Source organism: Ambystoma mexicanum, chromosome 6p (assembly GCF_040938575.1).
Source record: "Ambystoma mexicanum isolate Mex_15411 chromosome 6p, UKY_AmexF1_1, whole genome shotgun sequence".
Classification (NCBI taxonomy): Eukaryota; Metazoa; Chordata; class Amphibia; order Caudata; family Ambystomatidae; genus Ambystoma; species Ambystoma mexicanum.
The window spans coordinates 20,334,013-20,356,017 of NC_090935.1; the positions used below are offsets into that span (position 1 = coordinate 20,334,013).

Genomic DNA, 22,005 nt, shown 5'->3' on the forward strand with positions numbered 1-22,005 from the left:
AGATGCTGGGGTGGATGTACAGAGTAAGAGATGCTGGGGCTGGATGTGCAGAGTAAGAGATGCTTTGGTGGATGTGCAGAGTAAGAGATGCTGGGCTGGATGTGCAGAGTAAGAGATGCTGGGCTGGATGTGCAGAGTAAGAGATGATGGGGTGGATGTGCAGAGTAAGAGATGCTGGGCTGGATGCGCAGGGTAAGAGACGCTGGGCTGGATGCACAGAGTAAGAGATGACTGACTGGATGTGCAGAGTAAGAGATGACTGACTGGATGCGCAGAGTAAGAGATGACTGGCTGGATGCGCAGAGTAAGAGATACTGGGCTGGATGTGCAGATTAAGGGATGCTGGGCTAGATGTGCAGAGTAAGAAATGCTGGGCTGGATGTGCAGAGTAAGAGATACTGGGCTGGATGTGCAGAGTAAGAGATACTGGGCTGGATGTGCGCAGAGTAAGATGCTGGGCTGGATGTGCAGAGTAAGATGCTGGGGTGGGTGTGCAGAGTAAGAGATGCCGGGCTGGATGTGCAGAGTAAGAGATGCCGGGGTGGATGTGCAGAGTAAGAGATGCTGGGGTGGATGTGCGGAGTAAGAGATGCTGGGCTGGATGTGCGGAGTAAGAGATGCTGGGGCTGGATGTGCAGAGTAAGAGATGCTGGGCTGGATGTTCAGAGTAAGAGATGCTGGGCTGGATGTTCAGAGTAAGAGATGCTGGGGTGAATGTGCAGAGTAAGAGATGCTGGCCTGGATGTGCAGAGTAAGAGATGACTGGCTGGATGTCTAGAGTAAGGGATGACTGGCTGGATGTGCAGAGTATGAGATACTGGGCTGGATGTGCAGAGTAAGGGATGCTGGGCTAGATGTGCAGAGTAAGAGATACTGGGCTGGATGTGCAGAGTAAGGGATGCTGGGCTGGATGTGCAGAGTAAGAGATGCTGGGGTGAATGTGCAGAGTAAGAGATGCTGGGGTGAATGTGCAGAGTAAGAGATGCTGGGCTGGATGTGCAGAGTAAGAGATGCTGGGGCTGGATGTGCAGAGTAAGAGATGCTGGGCTGGATGTGCAGAGTAAGAGATGCTGGGCTGGATGTTCAGAGTAAGAGATGCTGGGGTGAATGAGCAGAGTAAGAGATGCTGGGGCTGGATGTGCAGAGTAAGAGATGCTGGGCTGGATGTGCAGAGTAAGAGATGCTGGCCTGGATGTGCAGAATAAGAGATGCTGGGCTGGATGTGCAGAGTAAGAGATGCTGGGGTGGATGTGCAGAGTAAGAGATGCTGGGGCTGGATGTGCAGAGTAAGAGATGCTGGGCTGGATGTTCAGAGTAAGAGATGCTGGGGTGAATGTGCAGAGTAAGAGATGCTGGCCTGGATGTGCAGAGTAAGAGATGCTGGGCTGGATGTGCAGAGTAAGTGATGATGGGCTGGATGTGCAGGGTAAGAGATGATTGGCTGGATATGCAGGGTAAGAGATGCTAGGGTGAATGTTCAGAGTAAGAGATGCTGGGCTGGATGTGCAGAGTAAGAGATGCTGGGCTGGAGGTGCAGAGTAAGAGATGCTGGGGTGAATGTGCAGAGTAAGAGATGCTGGGCTAGACAGGCACTGTGGCAGAATCTGTGTTGGATGTGTACAGTATTAACAGTATGTAGGCTGGACATGACCAGTAATTGAGCCCGGGGTGCATGTGCACATTAATAAAGAGTGCTTGTGGTGGACATGCAGTTAGAGAGTAATAGAGAGTACTGGGTTAAGCCTGCACTGTGACAGATTATGTGGTGCTTGTTTTCAGTACTAGACGGCATGCCTGGTGTACATGCATAAAACCATAGCGTTGGTGGATGTCCTCTGGAAGTAACACAGGGTGTCTTGGGTCGAGGGCATGGAGGTCTCTAGGGTGTGGCCCCTGTTACTATGCACATGCTCCCTTTTACTTCCAGGGGCTGGGTCAGCTGTGCACAGCAATGAGGAGTGTGTGTGGTGGAGGAAATAACTGGCATAGGATGTCTGCGAGAGGCAGGGACAGTGGCTGGAAGAGGCTGGCGTCGGGAGGGTCTCTGGGGCGGGAGCCGAGCAGTGACATGCTAGGGCACTCCTAGGACTGGAGTGAGGCATGCATGAGAACTTAGATGGGATGTGATGACCTCCGGGTGGCCGAGAATCCCTGTGGTGGAGGTAGGATGTGGACACAGACTTTGCATTAGAAGACTGACAGGGATGCCTGTACTGAACGTGGGATAGTCTTGGTGGACCCAGGTGTAAGAATGAGTATCTGTGCCGGATGCAGGTTTTGACCCTTTGGGGGCGGGGATGGCTGCAGGGAGTGAGGGGCAGTCATTGCATGTGGGGGCGAGGGGGGGTTGCAGATTGCTTGGAGCAGCTGGAAGTAAAACTGTGTGTCTCGAGGAGCGGCTGCAGAGGAGAGCGCGTGTCTAGGCTGTACTCTGGGGTGGGGCAGCTTGGAGGCACGGGTGACAGCGCGGGCTTGGCAAGTAACACTGGGTGTCTGGGTCGAGGGCAAGTGAGTCCTTCAGGCTGGACACTGGAAGCAAGCCCCGCGGGTGGTCTGGCTTGGAGCGTATGGAGGGTCTCTAGAGTGAGGCATGGCAGGAACACAGAGGGCCTGCAGTGAATGACGGGGGGTGGGGGGAGGGTCACAGAGTGTCTGGGGTGAATGCCTTGATTACAGGGAGGTCGTGCAGGACTGCAGCGGCTGAGTGGACTCAGGTTAATGCAGTGCAAAGGTTAACAGCTCTGCCACAACCCTACAAGTATCAGCAGAGTGTAGGACGCATACCACACACAAACACACACCGATTTCTTGTTTGCATCCATTTGTGTTGGAAAATTCCCAGGGTCCTTTGACCGTTTAGAGGACACATTGGCCTTTTGCAGGGTTATCTTGTAACAATTGCCTCTTTGCATTTTGAGGATTATGTGAACCATTCAGCATTCAATGTAATTAAAGTACTAGGAAGCTCTGTAGACACGTGTCTAGAAGCAGCTCTCTGGACAACAAGCGTGCAGCAAAGCCCTGTGCAAGATGCAACAAATGACCGCATATATTTACCAACCACTGTCAATATCCCAGGTCGCTTATGTTATGACACTTCCACTGTCAAAATCCCAGGTTGCTTATGACACTTCCACTGTCAATATCCCAGGTTGCTTATGTTATGACACTTCCACTTTCAATATCCCAGGTCACTTATGTTATGACACTTCCACTGTCAATATCCCAGGTCACTTATGTTATGACACTTCCACTGTCAATATCCCAGGTCGCTTATGTTATGACACTTCCACACGTGCAGACGTGGTGGATCTCTGTGGAAACCTTCTCGCTTCGCTGTGTTCCCCATCGGTGGCATGTGCACGTCTGTACGTTGCTAGGCGCCACACTCCATCTACACTCACTGGAGATAGTTTGAACTGGTAGCGGCTGTTCCCTGGATGATGCCAACCATGTGGTCTTTGGGAATCAGTGGAACCTCTGCCAGTGGTGGTTCTAGCTCTCCGCGCAGCAACGTCTCTGAGGCTCATCAAGATGTCTGAGATGAGTAGTAGAGCTAATGCCCTGGGGGTCGGACAGCTTTGCGCTGCTCCTGTGTCCCCCCCCCCCATCCATCGATGTGTCCAATCTACACTGAATCTATCAAAGTTGGCTTTGTCTTAAGATGAGCAGATCTTTCTTGTTGCTGTCCAGGTTGGAGTCCGTTCTGAATCTTGAGCAGCACAGTAATTGCACGCCCTACAGATGGTGGCTAAGTGCCATAAGCAGACATTTGGCATATGATCCAGAGCTGAACTTCCTCTGCACAGGTGCCATTTTAAGATCTCCTTCAATGTGATGTGTTGCTCCCTAAGGCGCTTTCATCCAAATTATTTACAAGACATTTTCACACTTTTTATCAATCAAGTTGTTTGTATTTTTTTAAGGAAAAGTTATCACGACAGTCCAACTTAGACTTTTTCTACTCATTGGTCCATCTGAATTCCTTTCGCGTGGTCCATGCGTAGCACGGGTTGAAAGTGGCGTTTGCGGGCACGGTCCGCTGGAGAGGGTGCGCGAAGGAACCGTATATTTATCTATTGTGTTAAGCTCCCTCCGTCAGCTTTCTGACGCAGACTCTGGGGGATCTTCCCTCCTCTACTCATTGTTCTGTCACAAACCTATGTCTTTGGTTTCCATCTTGCTTTTTCAGGAACTGATGGTAGGACCATGTGAGCCCAAGCGCCCCATTCTGCCATTGGCGCAAAGGCTCTGTATTTTCACACCTCAATGAGTCCCAAGAATACTGATTGTGTCCCTGAATGACTCCACATCCCCTCGGCTCAGGGCACGCCATGTACCCTGTGTAGGTGGCCTTATGCAGTTCTATGTGTAGCCTCCTAAGTCGTTGGAAGCCGTTTGTGATTATAGTGGGGTCCCTAACAGCCACTGCCCCCCCCATGTAAAATCAAGAACAAGGACCAGCTCTGTCTCCTACTACTGAATATCTTACAGATTGACCATACAGTGTTTTGGCTGACGCCTCCCTCAGTAAACAAGTGCCACAATTTCTCAAAGTTGTGTGAATGCCACCTGGAAGCCAGCAAATGTGGCAGCCCCAGTGATTGGATGGCTACCAGAAGACGTGAATGCCTGCAACCCTGTCATTGGGTCTTGGGGTACCACCCGAGCGGATAATCTCCCTTACCAGGTCATATCTAGGAATAAGTTCACAAGTATGGAGGACGCGGCCATCTCGAAGACCAACGGTGAATAGTCCACTCCAATCGTCACAACCCCTCCTGACAGCAAATCCAGACTGTACTGTGATTCCAGCTAACAGCGAGAGTGCCCACTCCCCTGAACCCTTTTGGAGTGGCTCAGCTGTCAGCCCTCAGGTGACCCTGCTCCTGACACAATGAGCCATGAGCATAGCCAGAGTGCTGGGGGTGCTCAAGATGACACGACTAAGCAACAGCCCAGGAGAAAATGAAAAATTTCACGGGAGTTTTGAAGGGTATATCTCCTACCCGAACAGCCTCATCTTCGGACAACTCTCCTGAACCAGAGCACTGCAGTGCTGCATAAGCAGCATCTCCAGAGCAGGCCACCTCCTTGAAGATATTCAGCTCCCCCAAAGCAGCGCCGGATCACAAGGCCCATCTCTGCTGCCTATCGTGTCGTAATCCCTGCAAAAAAGGGAGAAGGAACGGTGGCACTACAACTTTGCAGTAGCTAAGCTCGAAAGGGCAAAGGGAGGGGGCGTAGGGGCAAGGCAGTCTGGAAGAGTGAACTTCGGAGCAGAAAAGTTTTGATGCAGAAGTGAAGTTAAGGCCGGCGAGAGATGCGAATGTTCTGGTAGATTCATAACAAGGCGAGCTGCCATGTTTGTAGCAGGTGAAGAGAATAGATGGAACAGTCAGTAGCACCGGTATAGAGCCCATTACAGTAATGCAATCTAGTGCCTACGATAGCTCTGGCAATGGTGGCACAGTGGTGTTCTAGGAAAAAAGGTCTTAACTGTCTTCGTGACCTCAATTGGAAGTTTACTGTGCCCAGTGTGTGGGAAACCTGAGATGCCATGGAGACTTCTGAAGCAAGGAAGACCCCAAGGATCTTAATCGCCCTGAGGGTTTTCTGACCTGCCAACATACACTCTGGATAAAGCTCCACTGCCTTGGCGTAAAATGAGCAAGAACGTATAAGCATAATCGCTGGTTTTTATCTATTCCAACCCAGCCAGGTTTTGAACATCCTTGATTCAATTCATTGGAATATGTGTTGAGTTTGACTTTGGTTAGACTGGGCATCATCTTCTAACTTGAAGACAATCTTGGTATTGTCTGTGTAATTCTGCAATTCCACTTCAAGATTTAACAAAATATCATGCAGTGGTTGAAGATAAATATTAAATAAGATCAGAAAGAGACGGACATCTTGTGGGACCCCAACTTCTACTGAAACTGATTCAGCAGACATTTCCCAATTTCACCCCTGATATTCTGTGGTTGAGAATGAAGCCAGAACAGTGGGAGATGCCAAAAGCGGCCAATAAAACCAAGAGCATCAGGAGGCCTGCAGATGCTGACGTCTAAGAAGGCCTCTCCGTGGACGATCGCCAAGTAGATATCTTGATCGAGGAAGGTCTGAAGTTGAATCGAGACCACCTTACCAAGACTATTGAACAAGAACAGAGCATTAGAATAAGGGCGGTAGTTGATGCAGTCTGTCTCGAAACCATGCACTGACCAATTTCGTGATTATGGGACAGCTTAAGCTAGCACAATTTTTCATGGTGATAGAAGGGCATGGATCTCCTGCACAAATAGTTAAGCGCAAACCATGAATAATTCATTCGATGCCTTATGAGTGGAGAGGGTTGAAATAAAGAGAGGGTCCTGTGGCAGGACCAGGGTTGATGGAAGCGTACGTAGGGGCAGTGGTCACCGCTTGTACATGGCGACTACTCTCCAATACTTGCACTTTTCTTGGAATTGAATTTTTGATTTTGATCTTTTTGGAAAAATATAGAACTGCAGCTGGTCGCACCACATGGGGTATAAATTGCAGAATTCAAGTTGGTAGGGGGGCTCTTTTGGTTTTCTAGGAGCTTCAATAGTTCTTTCATTGAATTAGCAGCAGAGTCAAGCTCCTGTGCAAAAAATCATTTGTAGGCTTCCATGGTAGCCGATTTCTATTTGTGTCTCTTGATTCTAAGCGCAAGGCTATTGATTGTGTTTGGTTTTCTCCTCCACTTACCCTTTCATTTGCACTCTTTGTTTATGTAATAGAAGAGTAGCTGTGAACCATTTATTTGTATAGTTTTACTTTTAACTTCATTTGTTGCGAGCCGTGCCAGCCGGTTTGTGATTTGAGAACGATTATCGTAATACCTATAGGGTCTCTGTTCTGAGGTGGCCTCTTCCTTAATCGCTGAACATTTCTATAAGAAATACACAGCACTATTATAGCAAAGAGAGGGCAGTGCCAGTTGTAAACGGACCAACCAAATGGTAACACGTCATCATTAGGCTGAACATTATATGTGATCGCCTAATCGAGCATGCAGCCTTTAGAGTGAGTGGCTCGGTGGGCGAGGAGAGGAAACCAAACTCTCTGAGAGTAAGTGCCTTATTGGGGTCACTGGTATCCATATTAGAATCTCCTTATCAAATAAATGGGGTAGTGGCTGTCATTCAGGTTAGGATGATTTCTAGCAGCAGTCAGTGGAAGTAACACTAGTGAAAGGCAGCTGGTAAATTACTAAAAACAGAACATTAGGGAACGCTCTAGGACAGAATCGGCCAAAATGACAGAGATTAAATGACCGAATTGGAGATTTGGCCGAATTACGGTGTTCGAAAATACCGAATGGCTGAAAAGTTCAACCAAGTCCCCCATTCTGTGGCAGGGGCTCCAGGGGTGTCCCCCGCACCTTTGCTCACGGTATTGTGAGTGGGTGTTGCTTGGGTGTGCCCTGCAGCCGGTCCCGAAAGAAAAAAAGAAAAAAAAGGAAAGGACGCTGCAGCTCCGGTTCCCGATCATGGAAGTGATATACTTCGATGGAGGGGCATGGAACAGCTCTAGCGTTGATAAGTTTCCACTGCGTGCTGAGGGCGTGGCTCGATATATCTTCTGTACCATTTATAGAGAGGTCTCTTTCTCCTGGGGATAGAAGTGTAGTATTGACCCGAGCCATGCCTTGAAGTTGGTACCCTGAATGGTTGTGGTATTACGCATACACCAGGTGCCACCTGGGTATAGAGAGGCAGAGGCCTTTGTATATTCAGGAGAAGTGTGAGGTAAAGCGTTGCTGGAATAGGAATCTCTCACAAGTGAAACGAGGTCCATCACATTGTGAACACATGGCTTACGGCCGCTGAGCGCTCACCCTATTGGAACCATGTCGTAAACGGCCCTCATGCCATGCTAAATATTTATTAACACATTTTGTGAAGCAAGGCCACATAGCTCATGTAGAATAGGGCATAATAAAGTCTAATAAGAGGGTAAAGATGTACCCTGTACATCAAAAGATCTCTAGATTGCTAAATAAAACTGCACTAAAGTGTGAGTGCAAATGCAAAGAGAGCGCTTCAAACTGCATTAAGCAGCAATTAACAAGGTAGATAAAGTACACGCTATACCGGCAGCTGGAAGCGCCGCTCTGACGCGGGCCAGCAATGCGGGAAAGCGACGTGTTCCGTGCACTAGTGCAGTGCGGGCGCTGATGGGTGAGGTAGAAGAAGATAAGGGAGCAATGAGTAGTGGCCCACAAAATTGAAAAGATGTACCCTATACATCAAAACATATCTAGATTGCTAAATAAAACTGCACTAAAGTGTGAGTACAAAGAGAGTGCTTCAAAAAGAATTAAGCAGCAAATAACAAGGTAGACAAACTACACGCTATACCGGCAGCTGCAAACGCTGCTCTGATGCGGGCCAGCAATGCGGGAAAGCGACGTGTTCCGTGCACTAGTGCAGTGCAGGCGCTGATGGGTGAGGTAGAAGAAGATAAGGGAGCAATGAGTAGTGGCGCACAAGATTGAGAAGATGTACCCTATACATCAAAAGATCTCTAGATTGCTAAATAAAACTGCACTAAAGTGTGAGTGCAAATGCAAAGAGAGCGCTTCAAACAGCATTAAACAGCAGATAACAAGGTAGACAAACTACACGCTATAGCGGCAGCTCCTCTTCCTTTCACAGAAACCAAGCATAAATTGGCAGTTCCAAAAGCACACACTGCAAAGATCAGAGCACATGGCTCACCTTCAGAAAGGCATGCGAGTGGTCTGCAAGAAAGGTCCTATTGTTAACATTGGTCCATGCTCACCATTGGGGGCGAGCAGCATCAGGACCGAGTCTTGCCCGTCACAGGAACCTATGAAAGACGACGCTTCAGCTCAGCGGATACAGATCCTATGGCTCCCTGAAGCGCTGTATTATACACATGCCCTCCTCTCTTGATCGTAGACTTGCGGATGGACAAAGACTGAAGTGCACTAATCTCATAGAGTTGAGTCTTTCTGAATCCCAATGACAGACTTAGAAGCTGCGCCAATACCTTACTTACCTTGGGCAAGACATACAACATATTTTATATACCTCTATGTAGACATTCCAGCCTTGATTCCTCGACCACAGCCACGATTGGCGGGGCCAAGAGAAACCCATTGATTGACTTGGTTTTGGATGGCAACGCTAGACCATAACCATGGGACTGGGAGATTCCTCCTAACGAGCCAAATGATAAAAGGCACAGTGTGTGAAGATCACAATTAAGATCAGGTGGGTGCGCACATCCCTGTGCTTTAGGCTGTGTGGGATGCCATTCTTTGTGCTAGAGTCTCTGCTTCAACGTAGAATAAACCAAAATCACTACAATAGCTAACCATGTGTTCTGTACCATCCCAGGACGTCAGATTGAGTTGTGGGAAAGCTCTGCTTCAAGAGAGGGAGAGGGGCAGCATATGGTGGGGGTAGGAAGGAAACAGATCCAAAAATTAGGACAGAACCGAAGATTACAAAAGCTCTAAAATTCCAAGAATTGGAGAGGCAACAAGATGTGGTTCTTCATCGCACCTAATCCAGCCGCCAAGATCAAGAGCCATTCGTCTACGAAGCAAGACTAAGGCAGCAGGTCTTAAGATCTTCCATATCATAAAAAAAAGATTGGAACTTTGATATGGCCAAAAGGACTTTGACTCAAAATGGCTCAAAGGGGTTTGCACCTACTATGAAAGAACTATTGCTGCCGAGGTCAGCTAAGCCCAGAACCTGTCTATCTCGGGCTACAGGAGGTTGAGCAAGGTCCTGCTTTTTGCCTTTGGACACTGCAGAGGTCTGACATCAGCTTTCAGCTGGTCTTGGTGAGCCAGTGCTGCGCTAGGAATACAAATGTGCTCTGCATGCTGAGCCCATGAGCAACTTAGAGGAAGTGTGATGAGACTTCAGATGGCGTCACTTGCCCCCAGAGGAGAACCCCTCTGCATGAGGCTAGGGAGGTGAGGCTGCTAACCAATAGGAAGTGTGATGATCCTTCAGATAGCGTCACTTCCCCCCAGAGGGGAACCCCTCTGCATGAGGCTAGGGAGGTGAGGCTGCTGCTAACGAATAGTCCCCCTAGGTAGGATCTCATGGAGAGCTACTCCTCTCATGGGGATAAGGATGCAATTGGGAAGCACAGCCCCTTTAAACCTCAACCCGGTATGCTGATGATAGGACCTGAACCTTATGGGTCACACCTCATGTCTAAAACCATGTGTTACTGTGCAACATCGAACCACCATGATGGTTTAGGTACCGAGACGAAAAAGTTCTCGAGAATGCTACAAGCGTAAGAACAGCTGTAGTCAATGGAATGGATGTTACGCCACGGCGAACACTACTATATCAGGGTGTCAGAAACAAATGAAGGCGAAGGGTACCAGGAAGAGTGCTGAGGAAAGTCCTACAGAGAGTATCGGGGAGAGAAAATGAGATGGAGAGAGCAGTCAAGGTGGAGAGAGAAATCGATAACCAGAGAGCGATCGAAGCCAAGAGAACACCCGAAGGCAGGCCTGAGAAGCTTGAGCAAGAGACGTGGAGGGTGTGGTTCAAGGGAACGCACAACAACGTCTCACAGGCCAACAGGGTTTTGCCACGGAGAAAGCCGAAACGAAGAAGGGAATAGACGTCCCGCATAGAGGAAGAACCCAAACGCTATACAAGTGAAAGATGGTAGCCAGTGTGTGATAGGCAAGCCAAACAAGAGAAGAAGTGGCAGAACACCCCGGTTAACCAGAAGTACACTGTTCATAAATCGCATTCCAGTTGGCCAAGAGTCGGCCCTATGGGTGGACGGAGATTGGGTCATGATGCCGTGACCTGTAGTGAGTAGACCGGGTGGTCCAACAACTGTGCCAAAACCGCTAACCCTACCCGTTCGTACTGCTACGTGCACAGACCTGAACAGTGTCCAGAGAGGTGGTGGCTGCCCAAACGATACAAGGAGGGACGGTCGAGCCACCTTTCAACAGCCAGCTGTACAGGGCCCAAGAAGTGAACCCTGATGAGTGGCAAAAAGCGATTTACTGTTAAGAAAACCCAGCCCAAACTGGTGAAGACTTCAGACACCAAGTAACAGATAATTAGAATGATTGATGTCCGGGAGAGGGCCAATGACATTAGTAATACCAGTAGGGTATACATAACTTTTAGCTGAGCATGCACAACGATTAAAAACAGTAAAAAGCTAACCCTCACCTGTGTGATTAAAGTCTGTCCATAATGCTCTGTAGACCAGACGTCCCTTTAACCGTAGTCAAGGGGTTATCTTCTTGACTGAACCAGCTAAATCCTTTGACAAAGACCTCTCTTTGCTTCTCAGCACCAGCATTAAACCCACTTGCAAAATCCTACTTTTTAGAGACCTAAACCTGGGAGTTAAAGACCCATAAGACAAGGACACCCTCTAACGAGCCGCCTCTCTTGGCTTCATACAACATGTCTCAAGCCTAACACATCGACTAGAAAGCTCTGGAAATTTGATCGCAGAGTTGAACTGTAATGCATCCAACACAGTAATCTCCCCAAATCTCTGGTCAGAACACCACACTATCACCTTCACGCTACCTATTACCCCAGGCCAGTCAACTGACATCCTCCCTCTACCCACTGCGATCACAAGATGCTCCCACAACCTCACTAAAGAAGGTCTCCTCCCCATCCTCACTGCTGACTGCACCCTTGCCTTAGCTTCCCTACCCTCTGGTCCAACAGACTTGGTGGACACCTACAACTCTTCTAGACTATCAGCCATCAATGCCATCACCCCACTCAAAGATCGCACAGCCAAACCAACTACGCATATACATTCCTGGTTTACACCTTGTCTCCAACCCAGGTGAGCCAAGAAGCACATCATTGAAACCAGCTGGCGTAAATCCCCATCTGCAGCCAATAAAGCCAACTTCCTAAACTTCTCCAAGGAATACAAGAAAGCCATTCTTACAGCCAAAGCAACTGCCCAATCGAATAAAATCCTCAAAGCCCAATCCCCATCATGCAATCTGTTCTCCATCCTACGGGAGCTTTAAACCCCCATTACTCCTCTTCCAACTACACCAAAGATGAAAACTGGTGCCAGACTATCCAGGTTGCCCTCACCTACAAAGGTGACAGCCTTCACGAAAGAAATCGAGAAGAAACAAGCCTCGATCCTCCCTAAGGTGCACAAGACTGACCCCTGCCTCACCCTGCTTCTGACCATCCCCCTCCACTAGCACTACCTTCTGCCTCTGCCCGTCACAGAACTGTAAATCTCCAACCTCATTGGTGGTCTGAAACCCTCACGATCCTAGGGTGACACCTGTTCTGCCACTCTTATTAAAAACTGTGCGAAGGCCCTTGCTCCTATCATCACCGCATTCGTCAACTCCTCATTCACCAACAGATTTGTCCCACCTAACCTTAAGGAAGCCGAGATCTCCCCAACTCATGAACTGAACCTCTCTGGTATTGAACTTCTCCCCTCCTATTGCTCTTCCCCTTTCCCCCCTTGCAATTAGCACCGTAATGCCTGTGGGTTTTGTGCACTTTATAAATGTAAAAATAAATAAATAAACTTTTATGGAGAAGGGAGTAATTCTCCCTGATTTCGGTAGCTGGACCTTATAGTGTTTTGTTGTGGTGACAGGGATAGAGCGAAATCCATTTGTAACCGGGACAGTGCCTTTTCTGTTTTGTCACCCACGGACTTCCTGACGAGCACCCGAGTTTCTTTCGTTTAGGTCGGGAAATCCCCTTAGAGTTAGGGATAGATAGGTTTAGTTTATATTTTGTTTATCGCAGAGTGCTCACTTCATGTAGTTGCTAGGTGTGCGTATGAATGGCCAACTGTTGCAGAGGAAACTGCGGTAATAACAGCAAGGCTGATGGAATCTGCAGGGGAGATTGTCTTTTATGGTGCTAGAAAGTGAGTTTCGAGGCAAGCTGCTTGGCCCACCATTGCTATAAAAAGTTGTGAAAGGTCTTAAGAGATTGTTTGGAAAATGGATCAACGTGTTAATTGTTCTAAGTGTTATTGGGAGAGAGAGTTCCAAAGGCGGGGGCCAACTATCGAAACACATCTATTCCCTTGAGAATTATGACATGGCCGGAAGAGATTGATCTGATGATCGAAGGAATCTGATCAGGCAATACATTTGGATCTTATTGGCCAAGTACGATGGAGTTAACTCATACATCTATTTGAAGACCAGATGAAGTACAATTCTTTGTCTGTCTGGTAGCCAATGAAGAGTGCTACACCACGAGAGATTGTCAGAATGTTGCTACGTTCCATAGTAATGAGACAGCTGCCTTTTGGGCAACTTGTAAGCGAGGAAGTTGGTTCTCTGGGATGCCCGCTAGGATAGCGTTGGAGTGGTCCAATTTTAAATGAATCAGGGGGCTGGAATGACAGATGAAACAAGCCAAAGATGGAAGTGATTAGATTTAAAGCTCTTGCCAACCTGGGCTTCACATGCAAGGATGCTTTGCCAATGACATCCTAGTCTTATTTTACTTGAAGTGCAAAGGAACTGGGAAGATAAAACAGAAGGGGAAGTTGGCATCCACAAAGGGTTATTCAGCAAATGTTTCAGACCAAAAAAGGTGATCTCTGTTTTGGAAGGGATAAGCTACAACCTATTGTCATCCATAGTTGAACTTCAGAAATAAAGTGTACAATTTCATGTAGAGAATCATTAGAATTGTAGATCTGTGTGTTGACCGCATATGAATAAGCTAGATCAAACTTGTGAAAAAATAGACGTGTACGGCTGGATATATATAAATTGAAAGCAGTGGGGACTTTGGAGAACCATGGCGCACCCTACAGGAGACATGAATGGGGTAAGAGAAACAACTCCTAATTTGAACCTGTTGAATATAATCAGTAAGCAAAGACCTAAACTATTACAGACTCTCCTGAGATGTACCTGCAACTTCTGAATGCCCGGATAATAGCATATCGTAGTCGACCGTGCTAAGTGCTGTTGAGAGGTCTAGCGTGACCAGGAGGGGAAAGCACTTTCATCTGTATATTTCAGTATATTGTCCCAAACAGTCACCAGAGCTGTTTCGGTACAATGGGAGGACCGAAAACCTGACTGAAAAGGATTGAGGAGATTATGCTTGTCAACGTGTTTGTAATTTGCTGGGCCACTACTTTCTCCAAGAGTTTAGATGGCCAAGGAATTTGGCCAATTGGTGGATAGTTCTATAAAACATTAACACAGAATCTAAAGGCGGCTTTTTTTTTGTAGCGGCATAACAGTGAATACCTTATGGACTTTAGGGGCGAACCCTTAAGCAGTAGAGAGATTAACGATTGTTGTGATGTAATTAGATAGAGCTTGTGCTCGGCCACGAGTGAGGCTTATTGCAAACAAATCATACTTATGATTAGTGACTTTCAAAACCAGCAGATGTGATAAAACCAGATTCAACGAAGCAGAACAAAAATCAAAATAACTTCGGTGGGTACTGGTTCTAAGGTGGTAGTTTTGGTATTCAAATTTAGCTGGTTAAGATTTCCCGGAATCAAATGGATCTCATCCGCAAAGGATCTATTGAATAAATTTGCCAGCTCAATTGATGGTGCAAGACTTGTTACAACACAGGGAGGATACCGGCATTTTTTATAGTGTTGAAAAGTGCTTTAGTTTATGAATGGCGTTGTCAATAAGACGATTGTGAAGCTTCGCATAGGTCTGTAAGGAAATCTTTGCTACATGACGGGATAAAGCATCTATTTTACGCCAAGCCTTTTCTTTTCGACGACGATAATCTTGCTACAAATTTCAATGCGAGGCAGAGCACCAACAGTTAGTGTGTATCCTTGGTCATTTTACCTCAGGTTGGGTGTCAGTTACATACAGATTATAGTCCATTCATAATGGACGAAAAGAATATCCTTCATATTGGATTTTGGGATGGGGAGATATTAAGCAGAGATAAAGTCTCGTTCAGTAATTCTGTTTGAATCTTTAGTCTTGCATGAGAGGGGTCATAAAACCGAGGATGAGGCAGGAGGGTTACATGAATGATGCAACTCGATCTAGCAAAATTATCAGACCATGAGATCTGAATGGTATCCAGGAACATAAGCCCACAGCCAAGACAGTGAAAACAAAACATGAAGACCATGTTGTGTGCGTGAAAAATCTGGGTTCATTTTTCAGCGCGTGAAATATCTGTGGCCTCACGCCGAATGTTAAAATCACAGAGTAAGATAAGTCTAGGACAACTAAGAGCTTTAGAAGTGAGACGGGTCAGGACGGTGATGACGTCACAAGCGGAAGGTGCAGAGTTGAGAAGATACATCCCAGGTTAATGTTGCAACCTTAGGTATGGGCCAGCACGACCTGTAAACAACTGCAACTCCCCGCTCCTACATTGGGCACTGTGATTGACCCACTTGATCTTGGGGCACAAGCAATTGAAATATCAAGGGGGAACTCAATAACCCATGTTTCCGTCATAAATAGAATATCCCGGTCATATGATTAAATGACGCGTGCCACAGCTGACGCATTACTAACAGCAGACCTTGGGCAAACGTTATTGGGGAGCTTTCTGGTCTTGGTTATGGAAGGTACAGAGAATGTATTAGGGGCTTTTTGGATGTTACAAATTCGAATCTTGTTGAAGGCTCCGAGAGTCGGTGAGCCTTGACTATTGTTCAAGGATATAAATAAATCTGAAGAATTTGACCTCATGTCTTGGAAAGGCCACTAAGTATCGTCCGGCACTCAGGAAAAGGGATGGTGCAGCCTATGAGACAGGGACATCTTTCCGTGGAGTTGAGGAGAAAAAGGTGCAGTGTGCCACGCCGGACAGGCCTGAAATTTCCTAAACAGGCTTTGCGTCATCGCTTTGCGCCGAGAAGTCTTTTGATGCCAAAGGCGCCCAAAGGAAATGGCCATGAGCGTCAATAAAAGTGGACATACAGAATATGTACTTCCCGTGAAATTTCACAGAAGAACAGCATAACAACGTAACAATGTTTCGAATGGATTGTGTCTTCCAACGTATTCCTCATCTTTGACAATGAAGTGTGAAAGATGTGAAATACGTTGGAGGAACATCCAGTCGAAAGAACGTTACCAGGGGTAAGTAACTTGTTCAACTCTGTGATGAACTCCATAGGCAGAATGAAGCAAAGACCAAAATAGAACATCCAAATAAAATGCAATAAACAAAGTGCAAGTGCTCGAATGTATTAAAAGATTAGAATCGAAGTAAAAGGATTTAAAATGAGAGTAGAAAAATTAAGAACAGTTCATAAAATGCAGACAATAGATGAACATACAGACAAAGTTGCTGAATCCAACCGTTAAGAAGCAAAAGGTCTTTAAATCCCTACCAATACGTGCCGCCTAACTCGCCACCAGTCCTGTTCTAGGGTTTGCTGGATGGAAATCTATTTAAGCACAGAGAGGGGGGGAGGTAAATGTCCTTTGAGTTTGGGCTGTACCCTATCGGGTCCCACTTGGATTTTTGGAATGGTTGCTTATTTAGATGTCCGTCTACTTGATTTGATTGTTTTAGGCAGTTTTGGGAATTAGCGCTTTTTTGTTGGTTCTATTCCCAGAGGAGAAGGGATTATTTTAGAACAACTATTCACCACTTGCTCAGGATTCTGATCAAACTTCCTTTGTTATTCTCAACACCTCAAGGCTCCGGTCTAGATACTCTTTAATGGCTATGAATATATGGTTCAGTTTATCCAAACCAAGTCCCCTCTTATCGATTAATCTTTTACCGGCCAGAGTCTCTACCAGGATCACTTTCAAGGCTGTCTGAAAAATATTGATCTTTGGAGAGGCCTTATTAGTTTGTGCTTTATGTTGAGAATTAGAAAATGGCGTCTTATTCAGAATTCTTGGTGTGGTAACCACTGCCACTCTTGGTTACAATTTTAACTTTAGAGTGAAACAAGAGCCAATGAAAGAGTGCCTTAAGATCATGAGCCGGACATGATGCTACAATCTGGGGACTGGTAGTGTAGTGCGAACTAGAACAGGAAGCCTCGACTTTCTTTCTGGCAGAGAGGGTACACGCTGCAGTTTGAATGCCGGCACTGTGGCGGTCTCCGATTACCAGTGGATCGCACTATGCCACTGCGAGCAGAGTTGACATGACCATAAAAGAATGGGAGCCTACAGTGATATGTATCCAGCAGCATTTATTGGCTGGGCTACTAAAGATATGGCATGGCTTCTGGCTACTTGGGGCGTCTTAGTGATGGCGAGCAACATCTGACACAAAGCTGCGGGCATATGCTGGCATCCCTGGAGATGCGGATGCAGACGAGCTGCGTTTCCTGAGGGATTCCTTAGAGGTGTAGGCCAGCAAACTTATATGGGTCTCAGAAGGACCTTTGTTACATTTGCATAACAGCTAATATGATTTGACTTTAAGTAGTGTAAGGGGTTCAGTGAATCATGTTGCCACATCGGTTTCAACCCTAGGTTTAGACCAGGCAGTAAAAAGATGAAGTCCTGAAGATACTGCACACCTGTAACATTGCAAACCTATCACTTCACACCAGCAGAATAACCACCCTAGTGCAATGGTAACATAGCCGTCACCATAATGCTTACCAGCAAGATGACCATTTTCATACACACATCCTGCACACTGGGAGCATAACCACACACATCCTGCACACCGGGAGCATAACCAGACTCATACCGTAAACAAGCAGTATAACCACACTCGTAACGCACACCGGGGGCATAACTACACACATCCTGCACACCGTGAGCATAACCACACTCATACCGTGCACAAGCAACATAACCACACTCATACCATACCGCAACACCTGCAGCATAACTAGAGACATACTGCACACCGGGAGCGTAGCCACACTTGTAACACAGCCATTGGCGTAACCATCCCCATGCCTTGTTCAACACACCAGCAACAACACAAATACTGCACACCGGCAGCATAACCACCTTCATACTGCACACCGGCAGCATAACCACCTTCATACTGCACAGCGAAGCATAATCCCTGTCATATCGCAAGGTGGCAGCATAACGATCCTCATATCTCCCCCCACACATAGGAATGAGATCCAGGACTACACTGCGCAGCAAATTAGAAGTGCACTGTACATTAACAACGTAGCTTCTCTCGTGATGCAAACTGGCAGGATAACTCTAATACTGCACACCAGCCACAGGCCCATACCTCTTACTGCACATCTGTAAGAGAACCACCCTCATACGGCAAGCCAGCAGTGCAGGAGGGCAGCAGCACCACCAATGTACTGTAAGCAGGCAGCATAATCAGCCTGCGTACCAGAGCATAGGCCATCCGTGTACTATGTACTAGCAGTGAAACTCATATTGCAACGCACACCACCAGTAAACCCATCATCCTACTCCACACTAGAGGCACAGCCATTCTAACCGCGCAAACATGAGCATGCTCATTCTTACAGGCCGACAGCCCAGCTAGCCTCATGATGCTCACCAGTAGAAAAGCCACCCACGTTCTCCTGGGGCACGCGGGCAGCAGAGCCACCCTCCCCCTGAAGGAACCATGGCCTCACACCACAGCAGTGATTCTCCCTGGCACGTCCGGCACCATTTGCCTTGTGGTAGAGCCAGAGAGGCCAAGTGTACGGCCTTCTTCTCATACCCTATAGCAACCCATAACCTATATCCCTGGGACGTTGGCCCGTCATCAATAACACAGACTCATTGCTCCACAAGATCATCCAAACCATACTCTTAACTCTTCCCTGAGGGTTCCTGAGCGTGCCCTTTGATGCCTATGGGTCCTTAGCGCATCATCAAAAGAATCAGATCAAATTGAATCCTGTGTGTGAAGGGCCACCGCGCGCATGACCTGCTCCGCGGCTACTGCATGTGGGCACTTCTAGGAATGCATGGATCTTCCACTTGCAGCAAATTTGCAAAGATTTTGTCAAATAGCATGATTTCTTTTCTTAGTCTCCAGGATTTTTGTGTTTTTGCTGCTGTCACAAGAACTGGCCTTGCTCTGGTATCAGAGCATGTTGTGATAGTTTCTTGTTGCCTATTGAGCATATAAAGTGCCTAATCAGCAGGCGTCGAGGCCCACCTGGAGAATGCCCCTTCATCGCCAAGCCTCGCCAGGCTCTCTTTTGGGACAGTGTCGTGCCAGAGGCAGCTTCTTTCTAGTGCTTGCATAAAGTGGTTTTATGGGAAGAGCAGTGCCCGTGGCCTTCATTTAGTTGGCTCGCATGGTGTCCCCCCTGTGACTGCGTGAATGCCTCACTTTCCAGTTGGATCCCTAAAAAGTTGCAGAATAGACATTCTCTCATCTGGGATATTCCAAAGCATGACACAGCCATGAGCATTTCACAGCTGTGCGCAAGGTGTAGGGCGGTCTGAAGCATCCGGTTCCCGCTTTGCTATGATCCCATTCTGGGAACCTTCCTACTGGACGCTCAAACAGCATCTTCTTGTGATCCGTGTTACACACATCCTCATGCTTTCTATTGGTTTTGTAGTCTGTCGGCTTTTTGTTTTGTTCTTGGTTTGCTTAGTTCATTAAATGGTTAGTATTTTCGAGATCTTTGGAGAAATCACAGTGATAAATACAACCTTGGGTAAAGCTTGTGCAAGTTTAGCTGCTGAAATACTGTATGGACATTTTCTATATTTTTCAGTACCTTCTATAGGTGTGTGCCCTCTGTGTGTCCAGGTTCTCTCTGGGCCTGTAAACACCCTGACTTTAGAGCACACACCCCAACAGCAACGCTTAGAATCCATAGCTTTGTCATCAGTTCCTGGTCATGATTCAATTTTGGGCATATCTCGCTGTCCGGCGTGAACTCTCTGGTGTATTTTCAAACGCAGAGAATAGTTGAAGCTTTTCCCGCACTCATCGCATTTATGGGGCTTGACCCCCATGTGGGTCTGTTGGTGTTTCATCAGGCCCACTGACGCACTGAAACGCGCCCCACATTTCAGACATGTGTACGGTTTCACGCTGTCAGGTGCAGTGACCTCAGGCTGGGGTACGCTTCTGACGCCTGCATGTATTTCTTGGTGTTTTTGTAAGGTTGTTGAGGAGGAGAAGCCTTTGCTGCACTCCGGGCAGGTGTATGGCTTCTCTCTGGCGTGCTGTCGCATATGGTTGTTTAGGTTTTGCGGAGCACAGAATGTCTTATCACATTCACTGCATGCATATGGCTTCAACTTTGCGTGGATTTTATGGTGTTTAATCAAGGTGGCGGGGTCACTGAACCTGTTCCCACAGGCAGTGCATGCATAGGGCTTCTCCCTCTCAGAGTGGGCCTCTCTCCAGACTTCTGTGTGTATTCTTTTGTGCATGACCAGAAGCGAGTGGAAAATGAAGCTCTTCCCACATTCACTGCAGGTTAGTTGCTGCTTCCCCATGTGGATCTTCTGATGGATCAGCAGTTTTGGTAGCGTTTGGAAGCCCTCCCCACATTCACTGCATGTGTGCAATTTCTCCTTTGCCTGGGGCATCGGATGATCAGGGGTGATGGCAGACTCGGAGCTACAGGATTGATCCGGTGTATTGACTACGGGCATTAAAGCTCCGTTCTGGGACTGGCTCAGAGTCTTGGAGATGTCCGGTGTATTGACTACGGGCATTGAAGCTCCGTTCTGGGACTGGCTCAGAGTCTTGGAGATGTCCTCCTCATCATCACCGTTGTGCTCAGGAGCGTCTTTTCTGAGTTCCGCTGGCAAAGTGTCTCGCTGCCGCTTTCTGTCTGTGCGTCCCTTGCGTGCCCTTACACGACGCTTCTTCCGGCTCTTGATCTCTGAAAAAGAATTAGACACAGACATTTGCTCTTGTGAATAGATGTGAAATAGGAAATGTGTCATGCCACAGCAGATGTGATTGGAGAAAAAGTCAAGCACTTGACTTGTTGGGTCTAGATTAGGAAGATAATCAGATAATGCCAAGTTATTTCCATACTGCTGTGTGCGATGGGTTTGCATGACAAAAGGAACTACACAAATAGCAGGATGTAGCTCTTTGAGGGTATGCGGTTGTTCAGTGCAGTAAAACTACTGCATTTGTACCTTTAGAACTTTGTATCAACATGCTGGAGTTGGCAATATTATGGTCCTCAAATAAGACACCTGGGTCTGCCACGGGCTCCGACCTACATCATGACGTACGCTCCTCCCATACCCACAGGCCAAGCTCTCGCCCCACTAGATCAATCTGTCATCCCTTGCTTCAGTTCTAGGCACCACCAAATCCACATTTCTAACTGGGCTGTACCCACTCGCTTGGCACCGTGTGCCCCTGGACATCCTCTGGATAGCCACAGTCTATGCACGCTCGCTCATAGCCTACAGCCCTCGCCACAACCTCAGACTCGCTCTACAAAGCCATGGGGCCATGCTCTGGATAGCCGTGGTCGTGCTCATCAGTGATTCAGTAGGATTAATGAGTTCCATGTGATAAAACCACCAACCAATACAGTACCAATGGGAAGATGTATTTTCTGGTTGTAGGTGAAAGGGTCGAATGCAATAGTTTCGAACCAAAAGGACCGAGAAAAAAAAAGTCGAATGTACAATTTTTTTTTTGGGTCGGGGGGTTCTCCCTAATCCCCCGTTTTTAGTGTAAAAACCCGGTTTTTTCCTATACGAAAGCAAAAAAAAAAAAGAATACATTTCAAAAAAAGGCATTCGACGAGGGGAAACAGCATTGCTAGTACAGATGATGTCTGTTAGCTGTACTATGACGGCATTTTTGGACATAGCAGGATAGCGGGGCCCGGAGTAGGATGGAAACACACCCAACCGATCTGCTCAAATACCCGGAATAAGGAATACAATGCATTTGTCAGATGCGCAAAGAGCTTGATCATCACAAGCTCCACCTTACTCTGAAAATGGCAGTGCTAATGAAAGCATTGGGGCCTGCAGATCGCCAGAGAGACTATGACCATGCAGTCTATTCTGTTCCTATCAACCCCAAAAAGTGGGAGATGCAAGATTCACAC

The 22,005-nt window shown here is 47.2% G+C and overlaps 1 protein-coding gene across 1 annotated transcript in view; it reads right to left on the reverse strand.

The window, feature by feature from the left end:
* Positions 1-1,261: 1,261 nt before the first annotated feature.
* The window catches only part of LOC138511149 (zinc finger protein 566-like), a 375,850-nt gene continuing 355,106 nt past the window's right edge, over positions 1,262-22,005 (reverse strand). Inside the window, exon 7 of the mRNA XM_069626648.1 lies at positions 1,262-20,805. Coding sequence (XP_069482749.1) covers positions 19,805-20,805 — 1,001 coding nt within the window. The 3' untranslated portion in view covers positions 1,262-19,804. The remainder of the gene's footprint in view (positions 20,806-22,005) is intronic.